The sequence below is a fragment of the Rana temporaria genome, chromosome 6 (genome assembly GCF_905171775.1).
Source record: "Rana temporaria chromosome 6, aRanTem1.1, whole genome shotgun sequence".
In the NCBI taxonomy this organism is placed as follows: domain Eukaryota; kingdom Metazoa; phylum Chordata; class Amphibia; order Anura; family Ranidae; genus Rana; species Rana temporaria.
Genome location: NC_053494.1, coordinates 107,604,592 through 107,618,712, shown reverse-complemented (window position 1 = coordinate 107,618,712; position 14,121 = coordinate 107,604,592). Strand labels below are relative to the sequence as shown.

General features: G+C 41.5%; 1 protein-coding gene across 4 annotated transcripts in view; it reads left to right on the top strand.

Annotated features, from left to right (window-relative positions):
* NAB1 (NGFI-A binding protein 1) overlaps positions 1 to 14,121 on the top strand; it is a 65,776-nt gene that overhangs the window by 32,364 nt on the left and 19,291 nt on the right. For all 4 annotated transcript variants that reach the window (XM_040357138.1, XM_040357137.1, XM_040357136.1 and 1 more), the window contains 3 exons: positions 1,558 to 1,609; positions 3,642 to 3,761; positions 7,300 to 7,450. In XM_040357138.1, coding sequence (XP_040213072.1) covers positions 1,558 to 1,609; positions 3,642 to 3,761; positions 7,300 to 7,450 — 323 coding nt within the window. The remainder of the gene's footprint in view (positions 1 to 1,557; positions 1,610 to 3,641; positions 3,762 to 7,299; positions 7,451 to 14,121) is intronic.

The window sequence follows — 14,121 nt, the reverse complement described above, 5'->3', positions numbered from 1 at the left end:
GTAGTGGGAATTCAGTCCATCACTCGCAGAGAGGTGCAGTTTGAGGTACCCGGAGACACTTTGACAGGAAATAACAGTAATGGTAACTGTAACGAAAAACTGTATGAGAAGCACTGTAAAGCACTATCAGACATCTCAGAGGTATTGTTTGAGGTACCAATGGACACAGAAATGGTTAAAGAGATTGGTGTGGGAACATGTGCGTTGGTAGAACAATTGCTATTGGAGTGTTTGACAACAGGGTGCGATGTGAAACTGTGGGACTGTCCCATAGGGAGTAACTGCTTGCTTGTGGGTGATCCCTCCATAGACATTGTCCTAGCAAACAAGGGGACAAGAGGTCCCGATGACAGTGTTGAGTTAAGTAACCCTTTGTGGAACATTGCTAGTGAGGTTAAACAGAAGGGTGTGGTGTTGATCTCAGATGGTTTGGTTGCCAAAGGTAACCACATAGGGGTTAGTAAACCTGAGAAACAAATGTTGTTGGTTAATGTTACGTCAGGTAGTGAGAGCGGTCAGTCCCTGACAGATTTCATGGAAGTCGGCCCCAACAGTCCCAGGAGAGTAGGTCTGTGGGAGGAAGAAGAAGGATCTTGAGGCCAGAAGGTAGAAGGTATGGAGAGATTAGTGGGAGCCCACGGTTCAGGAAGAAGTGCTGGTGGAAGCACAACCGGAAGAAGATGTGGGTGGAGTGCCCCTTTAAAGAAAAGGTTGGACAGGTTAGGACTCCTGCTGCTGATAGTTGGCACAGAGGCGCCATGGTGAAGTGTTGGTGGAAACATACCCGGAAAAAATGGGCCTACGCAGCCAATGGCTGGCACGGAGGTGTTCCATTTCTGATGATGAGTCTATGTGTTCCTCCCTCCGGTTCGAAACAGGAGGGGAGGATATGTGAGGGCGGGACCCAGTGCTATGGGAAAGATGGCTGGGTTACGCCATATGTTGGAGAGAAAGACTCACTAATTACACAGCTGTGTGTTCAGCTATTTAGTTCTGACCTGACATGGCTCAGGGCCCCACCCTACAGACAGGAGGTCTGTCCCGAGAATCAGGTGGATTCCAAATCCCTCTGAGTGGAGTCAGGGGCTGTGTGCATGTCTGCAAGAGGCAGATGTCATTTGGAGAAAGCGAGGTTTGAGCTTAACTCCAGGAGACTGTTTGTTCTGACGAACAGAAATTGGCAGCAAGACGCTGACAGAAGAGAGCGAGGTTTCAGCTTAACGTTAGGAAACTGTGTGTTCTGAGAAACAGAACTAGGCCTAGGCTAAAGGCCTGAAACGGCCGTATGGCAAGTGTGTCAAAGCCAGGAGGCTAAACTGTTGAATTTGTCAAGATACAGGAATGGTGGAACCCCCTGCGAGGGCTACTATTGTATTTGTGAACTTTCGTGTTTTTTAAATAAAAGTGGGCTACCAGGCCCTTAAAAACTCAGTTCTGGATTGGCGTACTCACTGGAAAACGCATCTATCGCTGGAGTCTAATAACCCCAATCTTACAGTATATATACATATATATATATACACACACTTACATTTTTCCATTACTTTCTATTGGCAGGTCCAAATATGAAGATAGAGACGAACTATCGCCTAAGAGGATTAAAACTGAGGTAATGTGTGGTATTTTTGTAGTCTGCCTTTAGATATTTGATCGTGATTGTGAGGGTTGCATTGATGACTTTCATTTTCTAACAGGAAGCATTCCATTTTTTAATCATAGTGTACTTTCAGTTTTCTGATTTTATTCGTAATGAAGAACAAGATAACCTAAAACAACTTAAAGTGGAAGTCGATGCTAAAACTAAAATCCCTGCATCTATAGACACCAGGGATCTAACACTAACCTAAATAGCCCTGTAAAGAAAAAAATTGAATACATACCTTTTTTTAAGCCGATCCGACCCGATCCAACCCCATCTCCAGCAGCAGAAGCTCTGCAGAGGATACGGCTGACAACGGCTGTGAAATTAATGAGAAGTGACATCACCCATAGACTTACCGTGGGGCTTCCGTTGGCGGGCGAACCCTTGCACCCACCTCCACAGCAAAGCCGCAGCTGACAGCTCAGCGTGGGATCGGGTCGGATCAGCTTCAGAAAAGGTATGTATATGAATTTTTTCTTTACAGAGCTAGATAGGTTGGTTAGTGTTAGATCGTAGATGTCTATAGATGCAAGGATTTTAGTTTTAGTATGGACTTCCACTTTAAAACAGAATCTGCTTTAAAACTATACTATACACACCAGTCTATAGTAGTCCAGAGCATTAAAAGTCCCTCAACAAATGGCTCTTGACTAAGTTTGGTCTTACTTGATCACCTGCTGCATTAGGATGTGTAAATATAGTTGCAGTTCACCAAAAAGACAAAAGAAATGCAGGAACCATAGTGCATTACCTCAATGAAACCAGTGTTTAAGAGCAATTGTACTCACAAAGGAAATGTTGCCCAACCAAGCATGCTTTCACAATGACATCAGCACCAAAGTCCCAACCCTACGCATTTCGTCCTCGTAGACAGGGCATTTTTTGTACACAATTAATCAGTTCAGTAGGCTGTTCTTAAATGTAGTGGTGCACCAATATGACTTGGTAGAGTTTTGTAGTTGTACCCAAGCTTTTCGCATATGAAATATTGTAACATACAGTAGTTTACAAATATGGCCATTTAGGGTAACAAAAGCCATATCTGCATATGTGGAGATCATGCTTGTTGGGTGATTGATGGGCTATCGATTTACTTTAGAGTAGATGGGACTCTTTAAATAGAAACTAAAATATTTTTGGGTCAGTTATAATAGCGTGGCGGATTTAAAGTGCTATATCTGGAAATAGCTGGATATATTCTTAAAACTGCTCACACCCCTCTTGTAAGATCTATACTAACTATCCTGTGGAAGAAAGATGCAAATACCTACCGATTCTCAGGCCGCACTGGTCTAGTATCACAATCTCCTCTATGTCAGCCAGCGCCAACTGCAGGGGAGAGGAGAGGGCGCTCAGACAAAAACTGGAATGCCTGAGCAGTAAAATCACCCACTGGCTTACTATGGGCCATCTGTTGATTGCGCAACCACCTCTTCCCTGACAGAAGGGAGCTGATCAAGTGACCGGTTCAAAGCAGCTTCAAAAAAGATAAGTATACATAGCTTTCTTCCACTGGGTAATTAGTATAGGTGTTAGGAGGTGGGAGGGAGAACTTATAGGATTAGTTAGTTGTATTCTGGGAATATACTTTAAGGATTGATATGACTAACATAAAACTTAGGAGAAAAACATCTAATAGGGATAAGACACTTTGTTGAGTTACTACTCTCACTTGCTTGTGTGTAAACAACAGCTCAAGCTATTGAGGTCTGTAAATAACAAACGGGCAAGAAACATATGTAAAAAACGTGCCTAAAGCGCCACCATCTATTTTAAAAGGAAATTACTGAATATTAATTAGCTGACTCTAATACCCAATAAAAATAGAGAACATATTTTACAAAAGTTTTAGGACCTCAATAAATATATAGAACCACTATGCACTTCCATTATACTTTTAGAAAGCACACCTGAATCATTGAAAAAAAAAAATACTGAATGTAAATAATTTTGACTACAATTTTTATACGTCAATAAAGTGGTGTATTACTGTCCACAGGACAGCTTTGCAGATCATCAGGAAACTCTTGCAGCACTTCATCAGCAAATGAAAGCACTAAAAGAACAACTTACATTGGCCAAAGCTAACGGAGAAGAATCCTCAGTTCACACATTACAGGTGAGGAAGCCATTGATGTTATTTGTTGTGCAGCTAATCTTTATGTGGTTTTATTCAACTGTTCCTTCTTCCTAGCTACAATTAAAGATAGTTAAAGCTAAACTCCAGACAAAAAAAAACGAAGCTTTCTTTCTCATCCGTTGAGAAACACAGGAAGTCTTAATCCTCAGATTATTCTGCCTTCCACCAGAGGATTTGACCCTGGCAACCAAACACTTTGGGCCAGCCCAGGTTATATAACCTCTTTTGCCACCAGGGTGTCTCGTTTTTTTTTTAGTTTCTCCTTTTTTTAGCTCTTTTGTTTAAAGCAATAATCTCCAAAATGTGACCCGTGGACCAGATCCAGCCCTTTTCTTGTATTTATCTTGCCCTTGGGGCACTATTCCTTCCACTGATACCAACCGTGTAGCAAAATTCCTCCCTATGGCATCAAAGATGGGGCATAATTCCTCACTCTGACACCAACAGCGGGGCACTATTCCTTCTACTGAAATCAATAATGGGGCACAATTTCCCCCACTGAAACCAATGACAGGGCACTATTTCCCCCACTGACACCAAGGATGGGGCACTATTCCTTCCACTTACACCAACAGTGGGGCATAATTCCCTTCCACGGAGACACCAACAATAGGGCACTATTCCTCCCATTGATATCAATAATTGGGCACTATTCTTCCCACTGAAACCAACGATGAGGCTCTGTTCCTGCCACTGACACCGTAATGGGGCAATGTTCCTCCTATGAATACCAATCATGAGTCACTATTCCTCCTCCTACTGCTCACAGGTGCTATATAATTGTTTTGCTGACCACCAAGCCAGAGGCATTTTTTTACTCACATTGATTCTGGGAAAGTTTGTTCAAAAAGTTTGGAGACCCCTGCTTGAAAGTCTAAACCATTTTTGCCAGCATTTTCTTCTCTTAATTTTTTTTCAATAAAGACTTTACATTTCTGCTATAGCTGGTCTCTATGATTGCAGCTATCTTGTGCAGATGACTTCAGCCTGGCTTTGGATTGCCAAGTCTAGACCCGCAGGACTGGATGTTGCGGGACCAGCCTGGAAGTGACACTCAGGCACTTGGGCAATTTCCTGTTTATGTAACAAGTTCACCATGGATTGCTTTCTAGGTTCAGAGCCATTGGCATTGCCTTAGCTTTGCTCTGTATCTGATGACTAACTCACTATGAGTTTGCCACTCGAGCTGAGCACCAGGAGCTACCTCAGTAGTAGGATCGCTGGGCACCTTAAAAATTCCTACTGTTTGCCAGTTCGCCACAAAAGGTCTTAAAGGGGTTGTAAAGGTAAAAAATGTTTTTCCTAAATAGCTTCCTTTACCTCCTTCACTTACCTCATCCTTCGATTTTGCTTTTAAATGTCCTTATTTCCTCCGAGAAATCCTCACTTCCTGTTCTTCTTTCTGTCTGTAACTACACACCGTAATGCAAGGCTTTCTCCCTGGTGTGGACAAAGCCTCTTGAGTGGGGAGGGGGCGAGCAGGCAAGTCAGGACACTCTCTACTTTGCAGATAGAGAAAAGAGCTGTGTGTTAGTGGGCGTCCTGACACTCCTGCTTGCCCCCTCCCCCCTCAAGAGGCTTTCGCCACACCAGGGAGAAAGCCTTGCATTACTGTGTGTAGTTACAGACAGAAGAACAGGAAGTGAGGATTTCTCAGAAGAAATAAGGACATTTAAAAGCAAAATCGAAGGATGAGGTAAGTGAGGGAGGACTGCACTAAGGTAAAGGAAGCTATTTAGGGGAAACATTTTTTACCTTTACAACCCCTTTAATACCAAGGGACTGAGCGCCAATGTCATCGTCTGGGTTTAGCCTTAAATCATGTCCTCTACCTCTGGAGTCTGTGCCATCTTTGGAGCATTCGCTAGCATTGTCGGGTGCCACTGCCTCCTCTGCCTTTTTATTTTTTACTGCAATAATGCATGACTTTATGGTCCAGATCACACTGTTGTTTTGTGACTGAAAGAAGAGGCCACTAGCCCTCCCCTGCAAATTCTGGTTTAAGCACAGTCAGAGTTTCTAAGCCTTGATGAAGTGGAAGTGTGTTTGGAATCCAAAACGTGTTGGCTCTTTTCTTAAAAGCCTTGAAATATTGAATGCTTGTTTGGAGCTCTCATTTGAGTCTATAAAAGCCAATTTTTTCTTCTGTGCTCCCTCTTTAACAACTTCCAGCCCGTATGACATCATATGACATTCTGGACTTGAAGTGGAGATATCAGGATGATGTCTGCAGCTACAGGCAGGGATATTCAGATATCTTTGTTTTCAGCTGGCTAATCCCTCTCATGTAAAAGCCATCCTAGCGGCAGATCATTTTTTATAGGCAGCGGGAGTGGATGTCCCCCCCTCCCACCAGTACCTCTCCAGGCTCTCCCGTGTAATCGAAAAGAGCCCGGGATCTGATCCAGCGATGGTACCAGGTTACCACAGATCTGGCCATGGACTGGATGGTCTCCGGTCATCTCTATGATTCTGGGACGCCATAAGTTACCATCATGTCACTTCTGACTCTAGCAGATGTAAACACTGTCATTTTACCTGGATAGCATGGATCAATGTTTTTTTTTTTTTAAACCTCATGCTTTCCAGTGTAGGGGAGATATCTGGGGTTATAGACCCCAGGTGTCTCCAAAAAGAGGACCTGTCATGCCTTATTTCTATCTCAAGAGATGTTTACATTTCTTGTGAAAGGAATAAAAGTGATCCATAAAAAAGGGACAGTGTAAATAATAACAAAACAAAAAAATGAAAGCGAACCCCCCCCCCCCGGTTCCCTCATGCTCGCACGCAGAAGCGAATGCATATGTAGATTGTGCCCGCATATGAGTGAGGTATTACCATGGACGTTATAGCAAAATAAATAATTCTAGCGCTGGACCTCCTCTGTAACTCGTTTGGGGGTTCTGGGTAATTTTCTAGCAAACAAATACTGATTTTTACATGTAGGAGAGAAATCTCAGAATTGGCCTCCATGGGAACTGGTTAAAAAAAATCATTCACTGATAGAAAATTTGTAAATATAAATAGTAAAAGTCAAATCTGCAAAGTTTAAACTCCCATAAAAGTAAAAAATATAAAACTGACCCTTATATCATCCCATATATAAAACTATTATAGAGTCCAATTAAGGATAAATAACTTTGTATTTGTTTCTTGGATATGATTATTTTGTTTTAGGTGTTATTAATTATGCCAAAATAGCACAACATAAAAAGTAAAAGTATCCGTGCCAATTATATATCAGAAATTAATGGATTAACTGGATACAAAAACTTCAGTTCTAAAACTCCTGCACTCAAAAACATCTGTGCCAATGAAATTGGAGGTGACACTTATGGATCGGGGCTACATACAAAAAGTGGGGTTTGGGAGAATTGTAGTTTTTACAGTAGAGGCTGGGGTGGATCTGCACACCCTGATACTGGAGTCTGTGCATTCTGTTAAAGGTTACTTTAGTGGTGTATGTGTTTGATTTAGTTTATATTTAATTACTTACTATAAACCCCTTTCATTGTAGATTCAAATGGAAAAAGTCATGGCAGCCCAGATGAAGATTTTTCGTAACTCAGGGTGTGAGATCGTGCTAAATCCACAGAAAGGCCTTTTCAGACAGAATTCGGAAGATACCAGTCCCAGTCATATGTTTTCAGACAGTTCTGATGGACAAGGTAATTTAAAGAGAAAGCTGTCATTTGTATAATTTATTACTAGGGACAAGTTTGAAAAAAGCACAATATTTTGTACTTTTTGCTATAACAAATATCCATGCTATAAAAATGCATTGATTGCTGTATAAATATGACTGGCAGGGAAGGGGTTAACACTAGGGCGATCAAGGGGTTAATGTGTTCCCTAGGGAGTGATTTTTACTGTGGGGGGAGGGGACGGACTGTGGGAGGTGACCGATCGGTGTCCCTATGTATATTTTTTTTTTCAAAGGGGGTTGCTTTGGGCCCCCAACAGTGACAGGGCCCAGGGCACCTTCCCCATTTGCCCTGCGGTAAAGACGGCCCTGAGTATAACTAAAGGCAAAACTTTTTTTTTTAGTTTTGGACAGAGTGGAGAGGGATTAAAACACGTGTTAGCTTTTATTGCTTGTCAGAATGTTTATACTGAAATAATAAAACAGTATTGTATTTATGAAATTATGGAAATCTTTGTTTTAGAAGATTTACATTTTTCCATAAATACCAACAAGAAATTCAAGTACGTTTATCCGTGCTATTTTGAAGACAAGTGACACAAATGATTTTCTTAAAATATATATACATTCATTAACTAAAAATACAGTGCAAATTAATATCAGGTATATTTAATGATAATTCAAATACAATGGATATATCAAAGATAAATGATGATACAGATAATATTCACATTTCTACGCAAACTCTTATTACAAAATAACACATTTCAAAACTTGAATGATAACTTGTTAAATTTAGACTTGGTAATTTTGTGAATAGCTTTCCGTGACTTCACGGACTTGTAACAACAATAGTGTTTACTTGTACATGATGATTCCTTCTCAAAACAAACAGACCTTCTAACTCAGGGGTTGACAGATTTGCTTGGAATCTAGGAGCCAGCTAAAAAAGTTAGGAGCCAGAAAACGCGCCCCGTCCCGACGAGCTTGCGCGCAGAAGCGAACACATACGTGAGCAGCGACCGCATATGTAAACGGTGTTCAAACCACACATGTGAGGTATCGCCGCGATTGGTAGAGCGAGAGCAATAATTCTAGCCCTAGACCTCCTCTGTAACTCAAAACATGCAACCTGTAGAATTTTTTAAACGTCGCCTATGGAGATTTTAAAGGGTAAAAGTTTGTCGCCATTCCACGAGCGGACGTAATTTTGAAGCATGACATGTTGGGTATCAATTTATCTTTCATAATATAAAAAAAATGGGGATAACTTTACTGTTGTCTTATTTTTTAATTAAAAAAAATGTAATTTTTTCCCAAAAATATGCGCTTGTAAGACCGCTGCGCAAATACGGCGTGACAGAAAGTATTGCAACGATCGCCATTTTATTCTCTAGGGTGTTAGGATAAAAAATATATATAATGTTTGGGGGTTCTAATTAGAGGGAAGAAGATGGCAGTGAAAATAGTGAAAAATTACATTAGAATTGCTGTTTAACTTGTAATGCTTAACTTGTAATACAAACAGATGGCGCCAGCTTACACATCTGGTGGTAATAACTTGTAATACCAATGGCTTACCACCAGATGGCGCCAGCTCACAAAAAAAAAAAGTTTTTCTTTTTTTTTGCCCCCCTTCCAAGCCAAGTCGCCAGGACCCTATTTCTAGTCGCCATGGCGACCTGGCGCCCGGGATTTGTCTAGCCCTGTTCTAACTTACACTTTAAACATGCACAGACAAAATGTCATATTGTGCACAGGCTTGATAATTTGATCAAGACTTATTTTTAAATTTAGAATGAATCTATTTTTAAACACATATCATGACAACCATTGTACAGATGTTAATGTCTCTTAATATTTGGAATATAAGTATTTCATACTGCAGTTAAAAATAATACTCCATTTGCTCTGCCATATATTTAAATGGTTTAAGTAATGTATATGCAAAAACAATTCAATTACCAAAAAGGTATAATATACAGAATAATACTTTACCAGGACTTAAGAATTCTGTTGTTTTGAGAAGCATCAAGTAGGTGAGTCCCAAGGGACTACTTCCAACCTCCAGCCTTTCAAGATCTCCCAGTCTCTGTCCAGATTCCTCAGAGATCTTCCTTTAGCCTAAAATTCTCCTCACATTTCAGAATTCCCTTCTATCATCCTTCTCTGCTATCTGTAACTCCTTTTTATTTCAACTAAAAAGTGGATGTGTATGTGTCATTACTACGTAATGGTGATGTAAGATGACTGGCTGTTACCATGTTACCATGACAACCAAGTCTGGTGGCCATCTTGAATTCTTACTATTTTCAACCTCTAGAGGCAGTCTTGTATAAGAAATGACTATCATTGTTGTTTTCATGACCTTCTGACCTCAGCTTAGTAAAACACCATTAATTGTCAAAAACTGTCAAACGTGTCAATTCCCTCCAGACATTTTGAAGTTCTTAAAATATTTATCACTTTAAGAACAATATACCCACACAATTAGCTGGGGCTGTTAAATGCTATGAAAATGAAGTGATAATAACAGTTATTCATGAACAGTCTCATTAATAGGATACCATGTTTGCAATCTTTATCATCATAATAATTAATATATACGGTATATATGCATTAATGGGTTTTTGAATATTAAAACAGATACAAACATATTATGAAAGAAACATTACGTAGCTTATTCTGGAAATACCAATTAGGTCTGTAAACTCACTTGAAATACGATCTATACAATGCCTGTGGAATCTCCCCTTCTCTATAAGTGTCAAAGATAAGGATAAGGCAAGAAACCTAAAATTCTCAAAAAAAAATCTCTTCTTTAGAAACAGTGAACTTAGTTTACAAGATGGCGATGGATATGCTCAAAGCATGATAATAAAAAAAAGATATAATATAAAGGCCTCATATATTCTTTTAACCCCAATAGTTCTGACAGGCTGTCTTATGTCATCGACATGCAATAATGTCTGGCAGCTTACCTTCTCCTCATGTGTCCATTAGAGGCCTGACCCTCTTCTGGCTGCCTTTTTATCATCTCTCCTTCCTGTATGGCCCCACCCCAGGCCATCCCAGGAAGTCTATATTAACTGTTGCACTGCAGGTCTGCTTTGCTGTTCAACCTTGTTGTTAGCTTAAGTTCCTGTCTGCAGTGTGCTACGTTTACCTTCCTGTGTACCGTTGTTGGCTCGTTCCTGACTTTGCCTGTGACCCTGACCTTTTGCTTGTGCCTCGGTTACCCTTGTCTGCCTGTTGCCCTGACCTCGGCTTACCCATTACTATCGCTTGTCCTGGTTGCTGCTTCCCCTCTCTCCCTGCGGAGCGTGACCTAGCGGATCCCAGGGGTCGCGACCTGGATTCAGCTGCTGCGAAGGCCATCCTCACCACTAGAGGCTCTGGTGAACACAAAGCTGGGTCTTAGACTCCGCGCCCTGGGGGATCTTGGGCTCACGCTTCCTCTCTGATTGCAGCAGTCGGCTATAGGGTTCACTACCCTGTGGTGCATACCTGACCCCAACAGGGTGCACTTGTCACCTAACCACAGGTGATCTGACAATTTACTTTACTTTATTTTCACTTTCAATTTACTTACTGTTTTGGCTATGGGACAAAAATAGCGGAAAAATTGGGTCGCACCGATAACACTTTTTTAATACCGATACTTTTTTCAGATACTCGCCGATATCGGTTACCGATACTTTTTTTTAACGTCATGTGACAGTGGCACTAATATGCAGCACTGATGGACACTGATACCATTTTTTTTTCTATTTTTTTTTTACAATTTATATATTTTTTCGTTATTTTTTTTTACAATGCTTTCTTTTTTAGGGTTGAGGGACGTGGACGGTGTCAGTGTTTTTTCAATTTGATTTTTTATTATTTAAAAAAATGTACTTATAAATATTTATTTATTACAATTTTTCTTTTTTTTATCAACCCTGTCTTGACATCTCCCCTTTGAGACAGGGAAAGGGATTGAGGGGACAGATTACCCAGTCTCTTTCTCAGCAGCCTTAGCTGAAGTTGAATGGGCAGAATAAAGCAGCTCTTGTTCATTCACAAACTGAAGCATCATAAACACAGTTTACGATGCTCAGTTATGAATGGACAGAGTCAGTTATCACTGGCTCTGTCCATTTCGAAAAGGAAGGAGTCGGTAAATGACAGATTTAATGGCTACTTCCTCTGTTCTCCATCTTGACAGATCCAAGATGAGGGGGGACTGGAGGAGGACCCAGGGAGCCACGGAGGACACAGGGGATGATCGGTGCGGCGGTGGGGGCAGTTACTGTCACAGAACTTCTTCCCACACTCTGCTTGAATGCGTCCGTTAGTATACAGCCTCCTCCCGTCTGAACATCAGAGATCAGATATTATAGCCAAACATACAACACTAGCTTGTAGGAACATGGAATGTTTATTTGAACAAACTCACCAAATATACACCACAGGAGGACATTCCCCCCCCCCCCCCCGATCATATTACCCTAACAATACAAATTGTAACCAAGAATATAATTAACAAAAGCTAATTAACTTGTCACTTAACCCAGCCTAGGTGACTCAAATCCCACCCAGACACCAGTGATTAATCAGATATCCCCACTTCAGGTCAGACTTGCTGACATCAAACTCCTAAAGTACAATACACATTGTTACAAGTATAAACACATCTCCCAAGGGTTTGCTAGGAGAGACAAAAGGTGTTCCAGTTAGCACAATTAACAATACAAACAGTGATCCCCCCCCTCCTCAACCTAGTAGGCAACAGACTATAGCAGGAGATCTCAGTAGCAGACTGTTCGGCTCCTACATTGAAGAACATGAAACAGAGGCCAATGTGCCCAGCTACTTCAATTAACATGTGTAGTTCGGAATCAAACAAACCAGGAATAGTCTTTATATATTTCCTGGGAGATATTGTGGATAAATATTACTGTCCCATCTGAAGTAATCCAAACCACGTTCTCAGTGTCCATTAAGTAGTACAGTGGTACATCATTAGAGAATGATCTGCTCTCTCCCTGGGCCATAATCAGTGGGTAAGAGGCTTGCTCCTAGTCCTCTCCAGAAGCCCCTATCTTGGTTAGGTCTGTCACAGTTACAAACACTGATCTCCCTGACAGGCGCGTGAGGGAGTGGAGGAGAAGCGGCTGCCAGAAAAGCTATACAGGGAGGCTACTACTTGTAACTGCCCCGATCACCACACCGATCATCTGTGAGGCTGCCCACCCCCTGCTATATTGAGGACGCCGGGTGTAATGGCCTCCTTCCAGGTATTGGGGTCAAGCATCGGAGCATTAACACAAGTACATATGCTCGATATCAGCACTAATACTAGTATCGGTATTGGGGCAACCCTAGCGAAAAACAAACTGACAGGGGTTTTAGCCCTTCCTTGCTCTATCCAAAATGAAAAAAAAAGTTTTGCCTATTGTTCTGCTTAAAGCTGTCCACACATGCTAAAATTTGATTAACATATGCACACAATCATTATAGTGGAAAGGATTAAGCTAAACAGTTATATTTCTATCCATTAGCTGCTATATAGTTGTTGGTAGATCTAAAGGAGATCATACTATTTGATTGTATTACATGTGGCCAGCTATGCACTCCTGCCGGACAGTGTGCTTCTTCTCTTCATTATGATGGAAGCCCTGAAAAGTTTATTTAGGATGGGAGGGCAAGGCAAATAAACTGTATACAATGCTAAGATGCAGATAAGTTTTCCCACTTTTAAAAAGAAAGTAGAAATTCCTCATAGTGGCAGGGTCTAAGGCCGGCCACAGACAACGCAATTTTTTTTCCTGCAACCAAGGGAAAGAGACATGAAAGGCTGATATAGGTCTGAGCTTACCTGTGTCTCGCCTCTGGCAATACCCTGGCCCAGATTCTCGTAGAATGGCGTAACTCAGGGCGGGCGTAACGTATCTCATTTGCGTTATGCTGCCGCAAGTTTTTCAGGCAAGTGCTTTATTCACAAAGAACTTGCCTGTAAAGTTGCGGCGGCGTAGCGTAAATCACCCGGCGCAAGCCCGCCTAATTCAAAATAGGCGGGTAGGGGGCGTGTAGCATTTAAATTAAGCGCGTTTCCGCGCCGAACGTACTGCGCATGCGCCGTTTGTAAAATATCCCAGGGTGCATTGCTCCAAATGACGTCGCAAGGACGTCATTGGTTTCGAAGTGAACGTAAATGGCGTCCAGCCCCATTCACAGACGACTTACGCAAACAACGTAAATTTAAAAGATTTTGGCGCGGAAACGACGGCCATACTTAACATTGGTTGCCCCTCATATAGCAGGGGCAACTTTACGCCGGAAAAACCTAACGTAAACGTCTAACTTTACTGCGTCGGCCGCGCGTACATTCGGGAATTCGTGTATCTAGCTAATTTGCATACTCGACGGGGAAAACGACGGAAGCGCCACCTAGCGGGCAAAAAAATAATTGCAGTTAAGATCCGACGCCGTAAGAGCCTTACGCCTGTCGGATCTAATGGATATCTATGCATAACTGATTCTAAGAATCAGTCGCATAGATACGTCGGCCCAGATTAGGACTTACGACGGCATACATGGCTTTGCGCCGTCGTAAGCCCTTTAAGAATCTGGGCCCCTGTTTTTAGTTATTTTTTATTAAATCTGGCATTTGCATATGTACCCATACAGCCGTTATTGATCTGTCATTGATTT